Source organism: Capsella rubella, unplaced genomic scaffold, assembly GCF_000375325.1.
Source record: "Capsella rubella cultivar Monte Gargano unplaced genomic scaffold, Caprub1_0 scaffold_7, whole genome shotgun sequence".
NCBI classification, from domain to species: domain Eukaryota; kingdom Viridiplantae; phylum Streptophyta; class Magnoliopsida; order Brassicales; family Brassicaceae; genus Capsella; species Capsella rubella.
The window spans coordinates 7659848-7681020 of record NW_006238917.1 but is presented as its reverse complement, the minus strand read 5'-3'; the positions used below and the strand labels follow the sequence as shown (position 1 = coordinate 7681020).

The 21173-nt window shown below is 36.6% G+C and overlaps 6 protein-coding genes across 8 annotated transcripts; 5 read left to right on the top strand and 1 right to left on the bottom strand.

The window, feature by feature from the left end:
• The first annotated feature begins 136 nt into the window (after positions 1–136).
• Positions 137–1396, top strand: LOC17877444 (late embryogenesis abundant protein 1). Its single transcript, XM_006285576.2, has 2 exons — positions 137–341; positions 601–1396. Exons 1-2 carry the CDS (start codon positions 201–203, stop codon positions 1225–1227), a joined length of 768 nt encoding a protein of 255 aa, XP_006285638.1. The 5' UTR covers positions 137–200; the 3' UTR covers positions 1228–1396.
• A 1203-nt stretch (positions 1397–2599) lies between these two features.
• LOC17880664 (dof zinc finger protein DOF4.4) lies at positions 2600–3714 on the top strand. 2 transcript variants are annotated; one of them, XM_023779211.1, is made up of 2 exons: positions 2600–2958; positions 3118–3714. In XM_023779211.1, exons 1-2 carry the CDS (start codon positions 2673–2675, stop codon positions 3414–3416), a joined length of 585 nt encoding a protein of 194 aa, XP_023634979.1. In that variant the 5' UTR covers positions 2600–2672; the 3' UTR covers positions 3417–3714. The 2 variants fall into 2 exon arrangements, with proteins under 2 accessions (XP_023634979.1, XP_006282805.1); XM_006282743.2 differs by having other exon boundaries at positions 2600–3714.
• Positions 3715–5340: 1626 nt separating this feature from the next.
• Positions 5341–10297, top strand: LOC17879354 (hydroxyproline O-galactosyltransferase GALT2). 2 transcript variants are annotated; one of them, XM_023779699.1, is made up of 9 exons: positions 5341–5615; positions 6773–6799; positions 7195–8045; positions 8251–8492; positions 8629–8919; positions 9121–9249; positions 9375–9548; positions 9649–9756; positions 9868–10297. In XM_023779699.1, the coding sequence occupies exons 1-9, from the start codon at positions 5413–5415 to the stop codon at positions 10075–10077; spliced, it is 2235 nt and encodes a 744-aa protein (XP_023635467.1). In that variant the 5' UTR covers positions 5341–5412; the 3' UTR covers positions 10078–10297. The 2 variants fall into 2 exon arrangements, with proteins under 2 accessions (XP_023635467.1, XP_023635466.1); XM_023779698.1 differs by lacking the exon at positions 5341–5615 and having other exon boundaries at positions 6714–8045.
• Positions 10298–11035: 738 nt separating this feature from the next.
• Positions 11036–13228, top strand: LOC111829724 (pentatricopeptide repeat-containing protein At4g21065). The gene has a single exon (XM_023779700.1). The coding sequence runs from the start codon at positions 11388–11390 to the stop codon at positions 13179–13181; it is 1794 nt and encodes a 597-aa protein (XP_023635468.1). The 5' UTR covers positions 11036–11387; the 3' UTR covers positions 13182–13228.
• A 381-nt stretch (positions 13229–13609) lies between these two features.
• Positions 13610–18056, top strand: LOC17878955 (protein BREAST CANCER SUSCEPTIBILITY 1 homolog). Its single transcript, XM_006286231.2, has 14 exons — positions 13610–13718; positions 13827–13880; positions 13952–14022; positions 14135–14242; positions 14477–14937; positions 15255–15365; positions 15467–16312; positions 16400–16500; positions 16607–16793; positions 16871–16968; positions 17057–17189; positions 17271–17436; positions 17528–17646; positions 17744–18056. The coding sequence occupies exons 1-14, from the start codon at positions 13663–13665 to the stop codon at positions 18047–18049; spliced, it is 2817 nt and encodes a 938-aa protein (XP_006286293.1). The 5' UTR covers positions 13610–13662; the 3' UTR covers positions 18050–18056.
• A 1561-nt stretch (positions 18057–19617) lies between these two features.
• On the bottom strand, positions 19618–20630 carry LOC17878285 (dof zinc finger protein DOF4.3). Its single transcript, XM_006282838.2, has one exon. The coding sequence runs from the start codon at positions 20584–20586 to the stop codon at positions 19834–19836; it is 753 nt and encodes a 250-aa protein (XP_006282900.1). The 5' UTR covers positions 20587–20630; the 3' UTR covers positions 19618–19833.
• Between the last annotated feature and the right edge of the window lie 543 nt (positions 20631–21173).

Below are 21173 nucleotides of genomic sequence, written 5' to 3'. Positions count from 1 at the left end.
GTGTTCACGTGTCAAATACGTGTCGCCAAATCGACACGTGTCACATACTTAGGCTGCCAGCTTCTCTGCGGTTCGATCTATAAGGTGCAACGTATTAGAGAAACCGACTTCGAAAACACACACTGCAATCTAATTGAATCATATAGCAAAAATTTTGAATTGGAAGAAACAATTCTTTGTTTTTCTTGATTTGATTGAAAATGGCGGCCATGCAACTAACAAGAACTGCTCTCTTTGGTCTCTCAAAGGCTTTCCCTGGAATCAAATCTCCGGCAACTCTCGCTGCTTCTACTAGGCAAATCTCTCGTGTCTGCTTCGCCTCCTCTGTTAGCCATTCCGAGGTTACAATTTTTAGATTTTCATATGGTTCTATGACACATAAGAGTAATTTAGATTCTCATGTGTGTTGTTTTGTTAAGAGTTAGATTCAAATAAGGCCGATTTGAGGGTCCAAAACATTGTCGAACCTGTCCTAACGTTATAAGATGTCGAGATACTTATAGCAGTTGTTTTAGCTATGTTTTGGTCGAGTTTTTAGCTTAACGTGTTGGTGAAGCTATTAATACTAGTTGGTACGTACCTTGCAATGTTTATTTTCAGGGAAGAGATCCGCTAGATAACGCTAGAGATTCAAGGACTGATTCAGCTTACGGATCAAAGAAATGGAGGGATGATATCCAAGAGAACTATGCCCAAGCGGCTCAAGACAAGGCCAACGAAGGAGCGAGCAAAGCTGCAGATAAAGCCTACGAAACAAAAGAGCAAGCGAAGGACACAGCGTACAATGCAAAAGAGAAGGCTAAGGATTATGCGGAACGGACTAAAGACAAGGTCAACGAAGGTGCGTCGAAGGCAGCGAATAAAGCTGAAGATACAAAAGAAAGAGCTAAGGATTACGCTGAAGATACGATGGACAATGCAAAAGCGAAAGCTCGAGATGCGAAAGAGAAGGTGAAAGAGTATGGAGAAGACACTAAGGAGAAGGCAGAAGGGATTAAGGAGACTGTGAAGGGTAAAGCTGAAGAACTTGGGGAGAAGACGAAGGAGACTGTGAAAGGAGCTTGGGAGAGTACGAAAAATGCTGCTCAGACCGTGACTGAAGCTGTGGTTGGGCCTGAAGAGGATGCAAAGAAGGCCCGGGCTGATATCGATAAAACCGTGGAAGACCATACGAAGAAACAAGCGGAGAAAGATCGGAAAGAGGATGATTTCATCACATTTAACTGATGTGGAAGACATATGTATATCTTTGTGTTTCTCAGGGTCATTTCTTCATGTATTGCTCTGCTTTCAGTTTTTTTCTCTGTTTACAAACTAAACTTGGTCTCATGTACGTGACAATGTGAGATGCTTTAGTATATAATTAAATAAGACAAAACTATGGTTATTTCTATGATTCTCAAGCTTCTATTTCTTTTTAGTCAATCTCAACTTAGATGGACATAATGAATATTTGCTGTACGAGGGTCATGAAGTTCATTGTGTAGTGTGTTGCCTCGGTCCATTATTCGAACAAATCACTGGTAAGTCGCTTACAAAGTTATTTGCTTGTTATACAAAGTTTTAGTTATAGTTGAATTTGTTGTCATTGTGATGTAGGCATTGTTCCGCAGTAGTGCCTTTCTAACCATTCTATTCCTCTAAACTGTATCCATTATTTATGCGGACCGTTTTCTATAAAAGTAATGTTATAACTCATTTCCTTGATGGATTGATGCCACTGATGAGAACACTAGCGTGCGTACGCACATTGTGTTTTAAGTCTTATCTTTTTTTTTAAAAAAAAGGAAAAGAATATCACTAGGTGCTTTGTGAAAGATTAGCTTTACATTTTGACTTCCACATAATTGAGTTACTTGTTATCTTAATTTTTGGTATTGATGTCTACTTAATCTTTTCTACTGTCAACAATTGTATAATGTACTAAAAAGAGAAATTACCAAAGATTTTTCATTGCACCAATGAGAGCAGGCGCGTAAGCTATACGCATTGCACCAATGATAGCAGGCGCGTAAACTATACGCATTGCACCAATGAAAGCAGGCGCGTAAACTATACGCGCCTACACTATGTTTTCTTCTCTTTTTCTCAAAATAAATCACTATTAAATGCTTAATAAAGTTAATAATTAGTGTTTTGTCGATTTCGAGAAAATTAGATTACTATTCAAACACCAATTAAAAATATTTCAACCAAAAATGTATATTATGCATAATGAGATAAAGCGTGAGAACACGTGTTTTCACATATTATGTAAGCAAGTAACGCATGTTTGATTAGCCTTAAATGGTCATTAAACTCTCAATTTCCTATAGATTTTTTTTTCTTTGTGGGATTTGACTAAATTAACTATATAGCTTCTTGATTCTTAAATTGTTTCATATACAGACAAGAGTTAATAATAAGAAAACCTTGGTCTTTGACTAAACTTAGCTTAAGGTTTTTATTGTGTGTGATAGATCTTCAGATTTTGTTCAAACACAAACTTTGACACGTTTTACTCAAAATCTCACTCTCCTAACACCCGAAACGTATCTCTTCTTAAATTTCCACGCCCCAAGAACCTATATAAGGAGACACCTTCACACCTTCCACAACACAAAAAAAGAAAAGCTAGCAACAACAATATCTTACAATTCTTAAGAGAAAATCAAAACAGTTCTTAGAGAGAAATGGCTAACTTGAACGTTTCCGCAAAGGAAAACAACCAAGTGAACGAAGAGAAGCCTCCACCGAGAGTGTGTCCAAGGTGTGATTCTGACAACACAAAATTTTGCTACTATAACAACTACAGCCAGTCTCAACCGCGCTACTTCTGCAAGAAGTGTCGTAGATACTGGACTCATGGTGGGGCTTTGAGAGACATACCGATTGGTGGACGTTGCCGTACCCCCAAGCGTCCGAGGATAGAACAGTCTTCGGTTTCTCTGATGGTTTCCATTGAGAACCACCAACCAGGTAATAATCACCAACCTTTGAGACATGTTCAAGAAAACAGCAGGTTTCTTGGATCTTTTGGTGGTTCCTCTACTTCTTCTGTTGCTACTTCCATTGTTGGGAACCAGTTCGGTTACATGACTGAAGTTCATAGTGTAAGTGTAACCAATGTGCCTCCAGGTCGAAGTTTTCGACCAATACTACTGGAGCGCTTGGATTTTGGTGAGGAACCGTATCAGCAAGGGTTTTACGATGTTGGAACCAATGATTTGATTGGTAATCCTTTCATCAACCAATCAATTGGTGAGTACGTTGATAATCTAAACAGCTATGGCATAAACCAAAGCAGCTTCAACAACACTATGAATGGGAGTCATGAAGCAAGCTCTAGTGGAAGCAGAGGATCTTCAGGCACCGAGATGAACAACGACGACAACAAGAAGAAGATCGGAAGCAACTTTTTCTTTAGGTCTGCTTAACCATTTCGATAAAAATCGTCCTTAAAATAAATTTAAACCGTATTATTACCTATTCCCTATTTCTTATGTTAATGTTTTAATTCAGTCTTTTGGTTCTGTTTTCGTTTTCTTTTTCTTTTTCAATTGTCGTTTCTGTTTTTGTTGGGTCTTTAAAAAAAAAAAAAAAAAAAAAAATTGTTGGGTCTTTTTTTCTAGTAATTAAAAGTTTGCATCATTGTAGCCCAAAAGATTAAAGACATCAGTTGTTTGATATTTTGTTTTCCTAATAATATATAACTATCGAAGCGTCATCAGTTCATTTGCTAATGTATAGTGTTCCTCGTTACAAGTATTGACTTAATGCAAACTACAAACTAACTTTTGAGTTATATATATAACATGCAAATATTTAGAGTATAGGGAACATATTACGTCCAATAGAAATCCATATGTATCTTTCGATCGGGGACTATACAATTTTAAGTTATTTCTTGAAAACTATATATATAAGGCTATCATTTTACAAATAATACTGTCCAAATATAGGTCCGGTCTGATAAACTAATTTTGTTTTCTCGATTCGATATGAGAATGGGTTTCTATTGTCATAGACTCCAGTCAATCCAAATATTCAATATGATTGTACTACTATTAATAATTCGCAAATTTATATATAAAGCACAATGATTGCTATATTAATTGTTGAGAAAAACATAAAGAATACTCGTAAATAAGTACTTACGTAGTTAATCATAAAAAGAACCATTATGACAAGTCGACAACAATGATACATAGGTATATAATTATTGTTAAAATGTAGTACTCGTATTGAAATTGTCAGAATACATATCAATCAACACAATATACACAAAATTTTAATGTTACCAAAAAAAAAAATCCTAAAATGTCAATCATCTAGTAAGTCAACTAATAAAGTAGATAGGTGAATCCAAGTAAATTGAGATTTTCTATTAAATATGACGAACCAAAAATGATGTAATACTTATAAATTAATTGAAATATGTTTTTTAATATAACATTTATAATCTTTAATGAATATCTGTATTGTAAATATTTAATTGATATGTTGAAAATGTGTGTTTTATATTAATAAATTTATTTATAGGTAATTATGCATATATGTTTAAGGTGAACCTAAAAATAACAAAACTATATTATAATAAGTAGTTCACTCAGATTCTCCTTAGCCATAACGGCCAATTTCTTAGAGAACAAAAAAATCTTAAATGGATATTAAAGAAATTAAAGAAAAAATCCCATAACAACAAAGACAGTGACAAAAGATCCAGATTTTGGTAGCTCATACGTGGGTTATCATACGACCGGTTAAGCACAATGAGAGTAAAAGCTAGATTTTGTCAGTCATTGATTCCGACAAAGATAGAGATGACGTCTTCCACAACTATTTTGACACGTTCTCATTTTAAAATCAACTTCATTACGGCCCCTATATTTATATATCGTTTTCAAAAGTTGGCAAAATGCAACCTTAACCACATTGTGAAATTAGATATGTGTTTTTCATTAACCACTCAAAATAAATTGGGACTTCATTTGTCTTTAACAAAATGCAAAATATTTCCTCGGCACTAATTTTTAAAACATTGATTGTACTGTTTAGAGTGTTATTTGTAAATAATAGTTTTGATTACACCCAATTTACATCTTAATATAGAGAAGACTTCTTAGAGTCATTAAATTATCGAAATTTGAGATGAATAATAGCTTGCGACAAAGCAAAATTTAAAGACTTGCAATACACGTGTCGATGCATTGAATACCAAAAGCTATTGACGGTACAAAACGTCAAAAACAAGTGCCCTACGACGTGGGTAATCAGCAAACTCATCTGCATATATAAATACGAGTTTCATATCTCAAGCATTATCATAGCTCAAACCAAAATATATATATATATATATATATTAACTCTCTCATCAATCGTTTCTCTATTATTTCATTACACATTGTTCTTGTTAAAAATCGAGAAAAAAAAATGGCTACTTCTCGTCTAGCTAGGTTTGCATCGGAGGTTGCTCCGCCTCAATTCGTGACAGTGATGAGGAGGCACAGAGCAGCGAAGCAGAAGCTAGACACAATCAAAGAGGAAGATTATAAAGAAGATTGTTTCAACAATGGTGGTACGACGACGATGATGGTGAAAGCTTCTCATCATCATGTTGTTTATTCATCTTCTTCGTCTTCTAGTTCGGTTTCTATTTCCGGATCACCAAGCAGCTCTAAGAATTTTCTCTCGGAGGTTCGAATTGGCTCTTTTTCTGTCTTCGAAAACTAAAGAGATCTACTAATACTATACGTATACGTGTGTTTTGTATAATTTGTACTGATCGGGTCGATATTTTTGTGTGCACCCGTTTTATTTTATATACATAGGTTTGCTTAAGATCATTCCGACCTTTTTATTATTATTTAAAAGGTCCGATATATATTCAGTATACGCTTTTGTTGTATACCTCTTCTTGATTACCGCCGTTTATTCGATCGATACGGCCGGGTTCTCTACATATTGTAATTTTCGAAACCCTTTTTAATAAAGATGTAGTTTTATAGATAATGTTTACAACAACTACATGAACTTCCCTTCCTAATGAGCCAGTTAGAGATGTAAAGACGTACCTGCCCACGACATGGGTTGGACTTGGAGTCTATCTTTCTTGATATATTCAAAATACGTATGTAGTAGCAAGCATCGTACGTTATGCCTCTATTGAATCCGAATGATAACACATAAATAACTGTAGCAAAAGAATTTGATCGATCTTGAACCTTTGTTGTATCAATAACATATAATATGTGAGTTTGAATTTGGATAGTAAATACCCATGATCTTTCTATACCAGACAGAAACAATGATATCGATTACCCGTACCAAATAGCCCAAATAAAAGATGTTGACATATGATGGTACGACTCATATGAGTGTGATCATTGCACAAAGGGTAATGAGATTACTCGCTAAATGTTCCTAGAAATATTGAAAACTCATGCAGTCATGAACAAATATTGAAATTTTTAGTTTTTTTATATGATTCGATCAATCTTTAAGTTTTCAACTTGACTGTATATTCTTAACAGAAAAGAAACTACAAATTAGGAGACAAATTACAGAGAAATCAATGACTTTAAAACCCTTTAAACCGAGATTTACTAGAAATACGCGTTTGAATGTTGTTAGATAAGAAAAGTGAGACAATTTTTGTTTTTTTTTGAATTTAAAATTGAATAAAGGTTACTTTTTGTTTTCTCCATCATCTCTTTCTCTCCTGAGTGGTTTCTCCTCTGTTTTATTTCTCTTGTATCCCTAGATTTGTGGAGAAAAACACCGGTAAAATCAGGTGCAGATTTTGCTCTGCTTCATTGGGGTCAGTAACTTTCTCTATTTCTCCTCTGCTTCTCAAAAAATTTCGTCTATTTGGAAAGACCCATATCAAATTGAGACATCTGGATTGATTTGATTGGATTTCGTGGACTCCATCGATCTTCAGATCGTGCCAAGCTTTTAGCTCTTCCTGTGGGGTTTTGATTCATCTCCTTACCAGATTTTGAGGTTATAGTTCTCATTTAAGTCTTTAGATGAAGTTGTTCGATGACTTGGCTACATTTTTGATTACGCCATTTGCAGTTTTGACGCGTTGATTCGACTTGGAAACCAAAAAGTCGAGTGCTTTTGATTGGGAAGTAGTTATTATAGCTGACCCTTAACAATGAAAAGGGTAAAAAGCGAATCTTTTAGAGGGGTTTATAGTTCTACTAGGAGGTTCAAGTTGTCACATTTCTTGCTAGCTATTGCTGGGTTTTACTTGGTTTTCTTGGCGTTTAAGTTCCCACATTTCATCGAGATGGTTGCTATGTTAAGTGGGGATACTGGTTTAGATGGGGCGTTAAGGGATACTGGTTTGGATGTTAGTTTAAGCGGGTCGTTACACAGTGACATGTTGAATAGGAAGCTAGACGATGAAGAGAATCAAAGTGGTCCTTCTACTACTCAGAATGCGCCACAAGAAGAGAAGTTCAGTGGATCTAAACCGATTCAGCCACTTCGTTTTCGGTATGGTCGAATATCGGGAGAGGTCATGAGACGTAGGAATAGAACTATCCATATGTCACCCTTTGAAAGAATGGCAGATGAGGCTTGGATTCTTGGATCCAAGGCTTGGGAAGATCTTGATAAGTTTGAGGTAAAGAACGTTGACGAGAGTTCTTTGATTTACGAACGGAAGGTCGAATCATGTCCTTCTCAGATCTCAATGAATGGAGATGACTTGAATAAAACCAATAGGATCATGTTGCTTCCCTGTGGTCTTGCTGCAGGATCTTCTATTACAATTCTTGGAACTCCACAGTACGCACATAAAGAATCTGTGCCTCAGCGTTCGAGATCGATAAGAGGCGATGGAATGGTTATGGTTTCACAATTTATGGTTGAGTTGCAAGGGCTGAAGACAGGGGACGGGGAATATCCCCCTAAAATTCTTCATTTGAACCCTAGAATTAAAGGTGATTGGAATCACCGGCCAGTCATTGAACACAATACATGCTATAGGATGCAGTGGGGGGTTGCTCAAAGATGTGACGGTACTCCATCCAAGAAGGACACAGACATGCTTGGTAAGATTTTAACATCCCTCATAGACTGCTAATTAGTTTGGACTTTAGATGTGGAAGATCAAATTACGGATATATGACGAATTCATATTGAAAATAGTATCAAGAAATAGCAAGCCGATCCCCAGTTAGTTACTTAGTTTTCTTATTTCTGAATAGTTATGTTTCCTTTTGTTTTCTCTTCAATTAAGTAAATGTTCTGTCCCAGTTGATGGATTCCGTAGATGTGAAAAGTGGACAAGGAATGACATAATTGACATGGTGGACTCCAAGGAATCAAAGACAACTTCTTGGTTCAAACGGTTTATAGGACGTGAACAGAAACCAGAAGTCACTTGGTCATTCCCTTTTGCGGAAGGCAGGGTCTTTGTCCTAACTTTGCGAGCTGGAATTGACGGTTTCCATATAAATGTTGGAGGACGGCACGTATCTTCATTTCCTTATCGACCGGTATGTGATATCAGATGAGCATTCTGCTTATATATGCCTTACTAATTGGTCTCAACACTCAATAGTACAGTTTGTTATTCAAACCAAGAGACTTGTCTCCTCTGAGTCTGATAATTTGTTATTTCTGGCCTCGCAGGGGTTTACCATAGAAGATGCCACAGGACTGGCAATTACTGGAGATGTTGATATTCACTCTGTTTATGCTACTTCTCTTTCAACATCTCATCCGAGTTTCTCACCTCAGAAAGCAATAGATTTTTCTTCAAAATGGAAAGCTCCTCCATTGCCTGGCATTCCTTTGCGCCTTTTCATGGGTGTTCTATCTGCAACTAACCATTTTTCAGAGCGCATGGCAGTGAGAAAGACATGGATGCAGCATCCTTCAATTAAATCTTCAGATGTAGTAGTCCGATTCTTTGTTGCAATTGTAAGTTCTTACCACCTTACCTTCTGTTAAAGCATAATGCAGAAACAAATTCAATAAGAAACTTAATACTGCAGACCGATTGTACTGGACCAGTGAGGTGGAGAATTACTAATTTGAAGTTCTTTACCTTGAAATGTTAAGCAGTTCATGCTTTTCTTTTGTTGATTTATGTTTTTTTTTTTTTGTGTGTGTGTGCGGTAGAATCCTAGAAAGGAAGTCAATGCAATGCTGAAGAAAGAGGCTGAATATTTTGGAGACATTGTGATTCTGCCCTTTATGGATCGTTACGAGCTTGTGGTCCTTAAGACAATTGCTATTTGTGAATTTGGGGTATTGATCATTTCTGCAGTCACGACTCCATCCCTATTTAAGTCTTGTGTATAATCCCTAATAATGTTTCCCTCATCGTATCTACTCATACAAATCGGAATATGATTGTCTGAAATACTTTTCAGGTCCAGAATGTGACAGCTCCATATATAATGAAATGTGATGATGACACATTTATCAGAGTGGAATCAATTTTGAAACAACTCGATGGAGTCTCTCCGGAAAAATCACTCTATATGGGAAATCTAAATCTTCGACATCGTCCTCTTAGAACTGGAAAGTGGGCAGTTACATGGGAGGTATAATAGCTTCTGTTCTTTGCCTGCATACACTTTTTTATGATGCAGATATCAGAACCGGCCTCAGATACTAACATTTTTTACTTATTTACTGTAACAGGAGTGGCCAGAATCTGTTTATCCTCCTTACGCCAATGGACCCGGATACATAATTTCAAGCAACATTGCTAAGTATATTGTTTCTCAGAATTCAAGACACAAGCTTAGGGTCTGACCATCTCTACTTTTCTTACTCTATCTCCATCTCGTACTCTTATATAAGAGCATCTCTCATTTTGAATTGATTTTAAGCTAAACTAGTTCCACATTGTTGTCACAGCTGTTCAAGATGGAAGATGTGAGCATGGGAATGTGGGTAGAGAAATTCAACGCCTCAATGCAGCCTGTTGAATACTCACACAGCTGGAAATTTTGCCAATATGGATGCACATTGAACTACTACACTGCACATTACCAATCTCCGAGTCAGATGATGTGCTTGTGGGATAATTTGTTGAAAGGCCGAGCACAATGTTGTAATTTCAGATGACAAAACAAAGCCCTAGCAGGGAGATAACATGATTACAGATTAGGCACCACCTTAACTTTTTTTTTGTATTTTTCCTCTTTGGTGTCAGTAGGTTGGTTTACACATTTGCACATTTATGCATTCAAGATAGCAATCTCCTATTGTACATTGGTGTCCATTGAGTAGGATGTTAATCTCAGAAAGAGTTTTATACTGATATCTAAGCACATTTTTTTCAAAAGTTCTTTGCCATACCACTACGGGCTACCAAGAAAGAGAAGTAAAAGTCACTTCATTATGCTAATCTGTTGGTCTATGTAGCTTGACTTGGAATCAAGATTTTGGCTTTCATCAAGTTGCATAATCATCTCCATAACCTGCGTCTCTTCTCCGAATAGTTCCCCAGCTTTTGCTGTCCAGGAGAGGGAAATGGAGGGAAGGCCATTCATAAGATCCAGGTACTGCCGAGTTGTCTGCTTCCTTTCTCAGTGTTTTGCTACAATCTTCATCCTGTAAATGTCACATGCCCATAGAGATAAGAGCTTGGTTAGCATACAGAGTCATGAATTGATCAGCATCCATGAGTGATTGTATAAACAGAGCATCTAAACATCAGTCTTAAAGAGTGTGCAAGTCAATAGCAGAAGCTCTTTCTAAAGTCCTTAGACTAATTGAAATGCAGAAAACTCAAACTGTAGCGCTAAGACTGCCAATTAATCTCTTCATGATCAGATGGATACAGCCATATGTGCTTATTGATTTTATTTTATGTACCACCGTGTTTAATCCTCATGCCAAGACCTCACGGCTATGAAGTTCTGATACACGGTGAAATAATCAAGCAAAGCAAAGAGACATAGAGAAATTTATCCTCTTGAAGTATTAACAGTTACGATATGCAGAATGAACTAGAGAGTTAAAAGTGTCAAACTTGAGCAATGAGATTGATTAAATTGATATAGAAACATCAGAGCTTGACCTGAAGCATTCTCACCAAGGTAAGAATCTTATCTAGAGGCTAGCTTTGATCCGATAGAACAATGCTTCAGCATTCAAAATCCATCCTTTGACTCGTTCATAACTCTTGGTTAGGAGATACTGCTCTCGATTCAACTCTTCTGGGGTTTTGACATTTAGAAGTTTGAAGTTCTGCTTGGTTCTTTTTCTTCCGACAGAGAATAGCGGCGGCTGTCGAAGTTGTTTGGAGAAATTGAGAAACAAAATTTAGGGTTCTGGAAAGTCATCATCTTTAGAAGTCTTTTTATATGATTTAATGGAACTCGCCTCAGTACTAAGGCAATTGACGACAATGCCCACACGAACAGAGCAAAATGCCTCCATGCTCAGAAACCTCTGTTTTGCTACTTCCCATGGTCGAGAGATGCATCACTCTCTTGCAAACATACGGCGTTTCATCGCTAACGAAACTAAGACAAATCCACGCTTTTTCAATCCGCCATGGCGTCTCAATCGCTGATGCCGAGATGGGCAAACACCTCATCTTCTACCTCGTATCTCTTCCTTCTCCACCCCCCATGTCTTACGCTCACAAGGTGTTCTCCAAGATTGAGAAACCCATCAATATCTTTATTTGGAACACCTTAATCAGAGGCTACGCCGAGTGCGATAGCAACTACTCCGTCTCTGCTGTTTCTCTCTACCGTGAAATGAAAGTATCTGGTTTGGTCGAGCCAGATACTCATACTTATCCGTTTCTTCTTAAGGCTGTGACGAAAATGGCGGATGTTCGTTTGGGAGAGACGATTCATTCAGTTGTTATAAGAAGTGGGTTTGGTTCGTTGATATTTGCTCAGAACTCTCTGCTCCATTTGTATGCCAATTGTGGTGACTTATCGAATGCTTACAAGGTGTTTGATAAAATGCCTGAGAAGGATCTTGTAGCTTGGAACTCTGTGATTAATGGTTTTGTAGAAAACGGTAAACCAGACGAAGCTTTGGCGCTATATACTGAAATGGACTCTAAGGGTATCAAGCCTGATGGGTTTACAATCGTAAGCTTGTTGTCTGCTTGTGCCAAGATTGGTGCTTTGACATTGGGTAAGAGAGTCCATGTATATATGATCAAAGTGGGTTTGACACGAAACTTACATTCCAGCAATGTTCTATTGGACTTGTATGCGAGATGTGGAAGAGTCGAAGAAGCCAGAATAGTTTTCGATGAAATGGTGGATAAGAACAGTGTCTCTTGGACTTCATTGATTGTCGGTTTAGCTGTTAATGGTTTTGGAAAAGAAGCGATTGAGCTTTTCAGGGTTATGGACTCAAAGGAGGGATTATTACCGTGTGAGATCACATTTGTGGGAATCTTATACGCTTGTAGCCATTGCGGGATGGTGAAGGAAGGTTTTGAGTATTTCAGGAGGATGAGAGAAGAGTATAAGATTAAGCCTAGGATTGAACATTTTGGTTGTATGGTCGATTTGCTAGCTAGAGCTGGACAAGTGAAGGAAGCGTTCGAATACATAATGAAAATGCCGATGCAACCAAATGTTGTAATCTGGAGAACATTGTTAGGAGCTTGTACCGTTCATGGTGAGTCAGATTTAGCGGAATATTCCAGACTCCAAATCTTACAGTTAGAACCAAACCACAGTGGGGATTATGTCCTCTTATCAAATATGTATGCATCCGAGCAGCGTTGGTCCGATGTGCAAAAGATAAGGAAACAAATGTTAAGAGACGGTGTGAGAAAAGTTCCAGGTCACAGCTTAGTAGAAGTAGGAAACAGAGTTCATGAGTTTCTTATGGGTGATAAGTCTCATCCGAAAAGCGAAGAGATTTACGCTAAGTTGAAAGAAATGACTGATAGATTGAGATTGGAAGGCTACGTGCCACAGATTTCGAACGTTTACGTTGACGTGGAGGAGGAAGAGAAAGAGAATGCTCTGGTCTATCACAGTGAGAAGATTGCTATTGCTTTTATGCTAATTAGCACACCAGAAAGATCACCAGTTAGAGTTGTGAAGAATCTTAGAGTCTGCGGAGATTGTCATTCGGCGATCAAACTTGTGTCTAAAGTTTATAACCGAGAGATTGTTGTGAGAGACCGTAGCAGGTTTCACCATTTCAAAAATGGTTCTTGTTCTTGTCAAGATTACTGGTAAATGGTAATAATGCACAAAATATATAAATGTTTCAACCATATTTCTCAGTTTTGTGTACGTATTCTATCAGAAAACTCTTCGTTTATCGGAATCTCCTTTTATGAGTTTATGACTGAAGTCATTGTCTCACTGAACCTCATAGGGGAAATTTGTAAAATTGATGAAAGTATATATGGGTTAAATTGTCGAATAAAAAAGTAAGGGGCTAAAATATTTTAAATTAAAAATGTTTTGGGGACATAACGAAAATTATAGTGTATAGTGAATTAGTGATTAGACCGCGTGTTTTCATGGCGGGATGGTGAAAATATTTGAAAGAAAATGAAAATTTGGCGGCTTTTTCTCAAAGCTTACATGGTAAGCCTCTTTGGACGACACGCTTCATCTATCTATCTATCTATTTACAGTACCCAAAGAGTCGCTTCACTCCCTAATTTCATCAGATTGATTCGTTTCGTTTACTCTATCAGTGAAGATCGAAATGGCGGACACAAGTCACCTGGAGAGGATGGGAAGAGAACTCAAGTGCCCTATTTGGTATGTTTCTCTCCCTCTTTGCTAATTATGTCCGCATTTTATGACGAACACGGCGAGGAAAAACCCTAATTTCTTATTTCAATTTGAATTTTGTTTTTTGTATGGCAGCTTGAGTCTATTTAATTCTGCAGTTTCACTTTCGTGCAACCATGTCTTTTGCAAGTAAGTATCTTCGTATTGTTACATTATTGTAGTCTATTCAAGCGTTGACACTGGTCTTCTCTTGATCTCAGTGAATGTATAGTGAAATCTATGAAAGTGGATGCTACTTGCCCAGTTTGTAAAGTCCCTTACCATCGTAGAGGTACTTTCTCATGCCTCTTAATTTCTCTCAAAACAGTCAGATTTTTCTATTGCTATGCCCAAGTTTGCAATTGTATATTGTTTTTTTATTATTCTGTTATATTATTTATAAGAGATTCGAGGTGCTCCTCATATGGATAGCTTGGTGAGCATTTACAAGAACATGGAAGATGCTTCTGGTGTCAACATTTTCGTCAGCCAGAATAATCCTTCACCATTAGGTACTTTGTCTTACTGTTGTCTTAATTGTATCGATGTGTTGATATTTTGTTATTCCGAACGAAACAAAAGACAGTGATTGAATCGATACAAGTTCATGTTCACTGGACCGTAATCATTTCACTTGATATTCTATTATCTTAAGTTGATGATGTTTAAATCAAATGTCAAGCTGTTTCTGTAATCATTAAGCTGTCTAAAAAAGTGAGATTTGCGTTCTGTGATGTGTTCCTCAGATAAAGAAAAGCATGTGAGAGATGCTTCCACAGAAAAGGAAAATGATAAGAATCGTCAGGTTTCTAAGAAGGGCCGAGCAACCAAGAGGAAAGAGTGTGGAAAAGCCAAGGAAACAGATACAGATGCACGGGGACCTATTGTTATGAAACCTTCTTCCCAAACCAAGAAAAGGGTGCAGCTGCTGCAGAATCTCTCTTCTGAAAGCTTAGCTAAACCTACTGAGTCTACTCAATCAGCTGAAAATATCAAGGGTTACACTGACAAAACCGTGATTCGTTTGGATGAGCATCCATGTCTGAATAAAGAAGGAAATCTGTCACCCTTCTTTTGGTTGAGAGATGAAGTTGATGGGGAGAGCTCAAGTCAGCGCACACTAAGTGATCCACTTTTAGATACTACACCTGTTGATGTTCCATCTTTCAGCGATTTGATGGACTCAGATCATGAGAGCCCATTGAAGGTTAGTACTTATAATTCTCAATAGCCTTTTGTAATGCTATCTTGCAGTATTCATATTGCATTATATTGTTCTGTGGTATTGGTACATGTTACACTTGCTCTGAGCCTCTGAGTTTATAGAAATGTGTTAGATAAGTCTTAGTTATGCGGTGGAGGATATCTTTGATTTAGATTGAATACTGCGAGTTTAAAGGAATTTGACACATCTATTACTCATAATGTCAAATACTAAGTTACATGGTATTCCCTGATTCAATCCAATATCCCAAAAGAGCGTCGTATCCTTTAATCTTACCTTTTTCTCGGTGAGTGTTTCAGGTTGATGAGCAAGAAAAGTCAAATCCTGGAGACATGTTTGACAGTGAAATGTTTGAATGGACTCAGAGGCCTTGTTCTCCGGAGATTCTACCTAGTCCTGTGAAGGCAAAGGTAAAAGGCAGCTCTTCCATCTGATACAGCAAGGTCTTTGTTTTCTTTGATAGTGTCATCAAGTGTATTGAAATGAATTCAAATTTTCTATCGATTTGCAGGTCCCAGATAGAAGTGAGATTGATCTTAATCCAAAGAAACCATCTAAAGTAGCATTATCCAAATGTAAAACCCGCAAAGCAGGAAGTGAAAGAAATACAGTTGTTAGAAGAAGTGGAGTTTCAGAGGATAACATAGAATCATCTGCAATAGCAAACATTAGTGAGAAACAAGATATTTGTGGGGCTTCTGGCACTACTATCACGAATGATGGGAATCCTGATGAAAATGTGAACGCTAAAAGGGTTACAAGAAGCAAAGGTCAGAGTTCACGAGTTCAGTCTGATCTGAATGTATCCAAGGCAGCAGATGTGAAGCAGGGGTCAAAGAGGAAAAGATCTGGCATTAAATCCTCTTCAGCTCATCCAATTGCAGGATCTGATGAGCTCCCACTTGGAACAGAAATTTTGGGAAAGGGTGATCAGGATCAATCTCATTGTTCATCTGATACACATCCTGAAAAACAAAGTCCCACCAAGAAACCCTCTCTGAAGAAGAGGGGAAGAATGTCCACTGCAAGCTCTTCAAAAGATTTATCTGGAAAAACTCAAAAGAAGACTTCAGAAAAGAGATTGAAACTTGATTCCCATTTGATTTCAAGCAAAGTTACACAATCGCATGGAAATGATATCCTAACTGATAAGTTGAATCAAGTAGGTGATAAACAAGATTCAACAATCAAAAAGAAATCCAGTGTGGATAAAGACAATCACACCATGCAAGTTATAGAGAAATGCTCAGCGAGAAACAAGTCTACATCTGGAGGTAGTGCACATTTGCGACGATGTGATGGACCTTCAACGAAGAAATTCACATGTGCCTTTTGTCAGTCTTCCGAAGACACAGAGGTTGGCTTCACTATCTCACATTGGAGTCTTAGATGTAGACCTTTGTTGATTTTTACCACTTTGTTAATTGGAATGTTATATGGACAGGCTTCAGGAGAAATGGCTCACTACCTCCGAGGTGAACCTGTCTCTGCAGATTTTGATGGTGGGTCTAAGGTCATACATGTTCACAAAAACTGTGCTGAATGGTAAGAAATATGGATAGTAGTAAATCATTTAACCTGCTGAAGGATATGGCATATGTGCTTTTAGTACACTACTGACTGAACGTAATAAACTGTATTGCTTTTTCAGGGCTCCAAATGTATACTTCAACAACCTTACCGCGGTGAATCTTGATGTGGAGTTGACAAGAAGCCGAAGAATTAGTTGCAGCTGCTGTGGACTTAAAGGCGCAGCACTTGGTTGTTACAATAAGAGTTGCAAGAATAGTTTTCATGTTACTTGTGCAAAATTGATACCAGAATGCAGATGGGACAATGTAAGTGATGCATATATGTTGAACCTCTATATATATAGTCCCTTACACAGTTTTTAAAAACCCTTTCTTGTCAACAGGAAAACTTTATAATGATATGCCCTTTGGAAACATCCATTAAGTTGCCCTGTGAGGAGACTACTAAAAAAGAAAGAAAACGCAAGTGTGCTCCTAAAGGGTATGTCATTTTTATCTACTGATAGGGATTATGATTTGATTCTAAATGATAAATAAGACAGCTGACAATATATCATTATTCTCGCTAGACCACTGCACTCTGAGACGAACCAAGTTTCTAGAAAAACAAACATCGCTGAGATCCAGAGCAAACACTTCCATGGATTTTCATTATCCAAGAAATTGATCATATCCTGCTCTGGGCTCACAGTGGAAGAGAAGGTATGTATATATATACACACTCTTTCACCATATGCAACCCTCAAGTTGAAACTTGTATTGAACTGATGGCTTTGATTGCAGACTGTTATTGCAGAATTTGCGGAAATTTCTGGAGTTACGATCGCAAAAAAGTGGGAGCCAACTGTTACACATGTCATTGCATCAATTGATGAAAACAGAGCCTGCAAAAGGACCCTCAAATTCATGATGGCAGTTTTGGAGGGGAAATGGATACTAACCATTGATTGTAATTCTTCTTTAACTATTAGCAATGACGCATATATATATGTTTGCAATGATCAACATATTTTCTAAGTGTTGTATATCTTCTCTCGCAGGGATTAAGGCGTGTATGAAAGATACAAAACATGTAAGCGAGGAGCCGTATGAAATAACCATGGATGTTCATGGAATACGAGAAGGACCTTATCTTGGAAGACAAAGAGCTTTGAACAAGGTTAGATTCGTCTCTCTGTGATTATTATTTCTAGTCTCTTTGATACAACCGACTCAGAGAATATTTCATCTAAATGATTTCATACTCGAATATGCAGAAACCAAAAATTTTCAATGGACTAAAGTTTTACATTATGGGAGATTTTGAGCTTGCATACAAAGGGTATCTTCAAGATCTGATTGTAGCAGCAGGAGGAACAATCCTGCGCAGGCGGCCTGTGTCTAATGACAATGATGAAGCTTCAACGATCGTAGTGTTTAGTGTTGAGCCTAGCAAGAAGAAAACTCTAACCCAAAGAAGATCTGATGCTGAAGCCTTGGCAAAATCTGCTAGAGCCAGATCTGCAAGCAGTTCATGGGTTTTGGATTCTATTGCAGGTTGCAAAATTTTAGACTTAATATAAAAAAAAAGTGAGATCATTTTGGGATTTATGCTCTCTTCAATAGGATTATGGAGTATTGTGTTCTTAATTATCTTTTTTTTTGCATTTTAATTATCTTTGTAAGGGTAGTATACTAGTATAGAGTGCAATGTCAATTAACTTAAGAACTATAAATATGGAGCATTGTGTTAATAATATGAACATTTTATCTATCTTTGCACCATTGGATTGACAATAGCTTCCACCGATTGGTATGTTCCTGAAATGACCACCACGAGTCATGTATCTAATGACAATTCTTGCAGAGCAACGCGGGTCAGATAAGCTATAGTTTGTTGTAATAACAGAACTTGGTGTTGTCCGAGTTACACTACTTGGGTGGGTGTAACTCAGACAACACCAAGTTATGTTATTAAAACAAACTATAGCCAATCTCAACAACGTAAATTCAGAACATTATCAAAAATAAGATGAAAAGCTTATGTTTTCAATTAACATTAAGAAAGTGGCAGATTTGGCTCTCGGAATCTGAGATTAACATGTTATTTCTTGCCAACAGCTTGTACCTATTTATATTGTTTTTTTCATGGCTCTTCCCATATATTCATAATCACCTAGAAATACATAAATCAATTATATTTTAATACATTCACTTTTTTATCCACAAAAATCAATTATATTTTATAGCATATGGAAATTCATTATATTGTTGAAAACAAATCATACATATTGACCAAAATTAGACTATAAATATTATATTTGAAAGAAAATTAATTTTAATTAAATTTCTAAGTCTTACATCATTATTGATTGCCAATCAATGATTGGTCATATCAGATATGTAAGCTCATTTTAATTAGATTATATATCTACTATATCACATTATAATAATATTTTATTTATTTCATATATCATATTTATATGTGATTGACACTTTCAGATAATTAATAAATGTTTTTGACCAAAAAATGATAATAATAAATGTATATTTATAAATATTAATTTATATTTATCTTTATTAACTTATACTGCAATAATTATATATATATATATATATATATATATATAATTAACATATGTCAAACATACATAAATTTGGTAAAATAAAGTTGCTTGATCCCCAATTTTAACTAAATCATTAAAAACAGAGACAAACTATAAAATTTGGTAAAAATAAAGCTACTTGATCCCCAATTTCAACGAAATCATTAAAACAAAGTCAAACTGTAAATTATATAAAACCTTAATATATTTGGTAAAAATAAAGTTACTCAACTTTTCAAGAAGTTATCAAGTGGCATGCATGGGCAAGTTAGGCGTAAATGGATTCAATTGTCTAAGTCTCTATTGAAAATTACATATCGATTCATGTTGGACCGTTATTTGTTTCTCTTCCAATTTTTGTATGTTTTAATAAGTACTTTGAACATTAGTTGGTCCAAGATCTCCAAATTGTAAATTTATAACCACGATAAATATATTAGCAATGAACAAGAGGCAGATTGCAAAGCAACGAATGGTAATTAGTTAATGACTAAATAATTAATTAAGCTTGCAAAAGGAAAAATAAGAAAAAAAGAAAATTAAAATTGAGAAAAATGGATAATTATATTATATTATACAAAAAAACGAAGAAGAAAAAGACCAGACAAGCAACTTTATAGTTGAATCTTTTGAGAAACAAAAGATACAAACCTTATTAACCAAACAAAGAAAGGAAACAAAAAAAGGGAAATAAAACTGAGACAATTTTGACTTATAATTATTATTATTAAAAAAAGAAAACCGGTAATACGGTTAAAGATTCAAGGACCATGCTTCTCCAAGTGACAAGGATGCTTAATCACACGGTTGTATTTGAGCCTCTTGATGTTGTCGCTGGTCACGGTCATGTCTTCAGGTCCTCTGCTTCCACTGGTGCTGGCGCCAGGATCCATGATTGCAGTGTTGTTGAAGCTCAGCTGGCTCCACTCGTATTGATCCACTTGACTTATGAGATAACCGTTGGGATTATCAACATAACCACCACCAATTGATTGGTTTATCATAGGGTTAACCGATCCAACATCATAGAAATCTTGTTCAAATGACACATCTTGGTAATCTATGAGATAATTTGGTAGGAAACTCTGAAATGGAGGCACATTTGCTAACATACCACCGTGAAGATCAGGGAAAAGACCGAAATGGTTCCCAAAAGGAGCAGCAGCACCAAAAGATCCAACAAAATCGTTGTTTTCTTGAAGGTATGGGAAATGTTGAGGATTGAATTGTTGGATGTCATGAGGAATCATACCGCGGGAAGCCGGAGGTTGCTCCACCCTTACCTTCTTGATCTTACGAGAACCCCCACCAATTGGTACGTTCCTCAAAGCCCCACCATGAGTCCAGTGCCTACGACAGTTCTTGCAGTTGTACCGCGGCTGGGACTTGCGGTAGTTGTTGAAGTAGCAGAACTTCGTGTTGTCCGAGTGACACCTCGGACACACTCGGTGTGGGGGCTTCTCACCATTCCTTGGGTTGGTGTCTTCATCGGCGAACACTAGCAAGTTATCCATATCTCTCAGGAAGTAGTTGTTTATAAGAAAAAGTTGTTGTTGTTGTTGTGATCTTTGGTGTTGGGAGGATGCCTTCTTATATAGGTTTTTTGGGGAGTGCAAATTAAGAAGTTGTAGGTTTGGGAGTTTAAGAAAGTGAGATTGAGAGAGAAACGTGTCAAAGATTGTTTATTAGTAAATCTGAAGATTTATCTACATACCATAAACCTATGTCTAAGCTTAGGCAAAATTTAAGGCTTTCTTATTTTCTTACTCTTGTTTGTATATGAGAAGTGGAAATCAAGAAATATATGATTAAATGATTTAATTTCATAAACTAGAAACAAAATCTAAGGTATTTGAGACTGTAATGACTAATTTAAGCTAAATCAATCATAGATTGTATTGTAAATTTACTATGTGAGGTAGTCATTATAAGCGCGTGTGCTCACGCTCTATCTCATAATGAGTTAGATAAGTTTTTGTATAGAGAAATATGTAAAATAGTTACACATGGCTAGAACATAGAGACTCCATAATGGAAAATGACCTAATTTTCGAAATCACACAAAACATCTAAGTAATTAACTTTAAATCTTTAATATAGA

What these genes read in the sequence shown, in the direction of transcription:
- LOC17879354 (XM_023779699.1), top strand. Translation starts at nt 5,413, where the DNA reads ATGGCTACTTCTCGTCTAGCTAGGTTTGCATCGGAGGTTGCTCCGCCT. An exon ending in TTTTGCTCTGCTTCATTGGG is followed by an intron (nt 6,800 to 7,194) that starts GTCAGTAACTTT and finishes TTCTACTAGGAG; the next exon opens with GTTCAAGTTGTCACATTTCT. An exon ending in CTTCATTTCCTTATCGACCG is followed by an intron (nt 8,493 to 8,628) that starts GTATGTGATATC and finishes CTGGCCTCGCAG; the next exon opens with GGGTTTACCATAGAAGATGC.
- LOC17878955 (XM_006286231.2), top strand. Translation starts at nt 13,663, where the DNA reads ATGGCGGACACAAGTCACCTGGAGAGGATGGGAAGAGAACTCAAGTGC. An exon ending in CTAGTCCTGTGAAGGCAAAG is followed by an intron (nt 15,366 to 15,466) that starts GTAAAAGGCAGC and finishes ATCGATTTGCAG; the next exon opens with GTCCCAGATAGAAGTGAGAT. An exon ending in ATGGATACTAACCATTGATT is followed by an intron (nt 17,437 to 17,527) that starts GTAATTCTTCTT and finishes CTTCTCTCGCAG; the next exon opens with GGATTAAGGCGTGTATGAAA.
- LOC17877444 (XM_006285576.2), top strand. Translation starts at nt 201, where the DNA reads ATGGCGGCCATGCAACTAACAAGAACTGCTCTCTTTGGTCTCTCAAAG. An exon ending in CCTCTGTTAGCCATTCCGAG is followed by an intron (nt 342 to 600) that starts GTTACAATTTTT and finishes GTTTATTTTCAG; the next exon opens with GGAAGAGATCCGCTAGATAA.
- LOC111829724 (XM_023779700.1), top strand. Translation starts at nt 11,388, where the DNA reads ATGCCTCCATGCTCAGAAACCTCTGTTTTGCTACTTCCCATGGTCGAG.
- LOC17880664 (XM_006282743.2), top strand. Translation starts at nt 2,673, where the DNA reads ATGGCTAACTTGAACGTTTCCGCAAAGGAAAACAACCAAGTGAACGAA.
- LOC17878285 (XM_006282838.2), bottom strand. Translation starts at nt 20,586, where the DNA reads ATGGATAACTTGCTAGTGTTCGCCGATGAAGACACCAACCCAAGGAAT.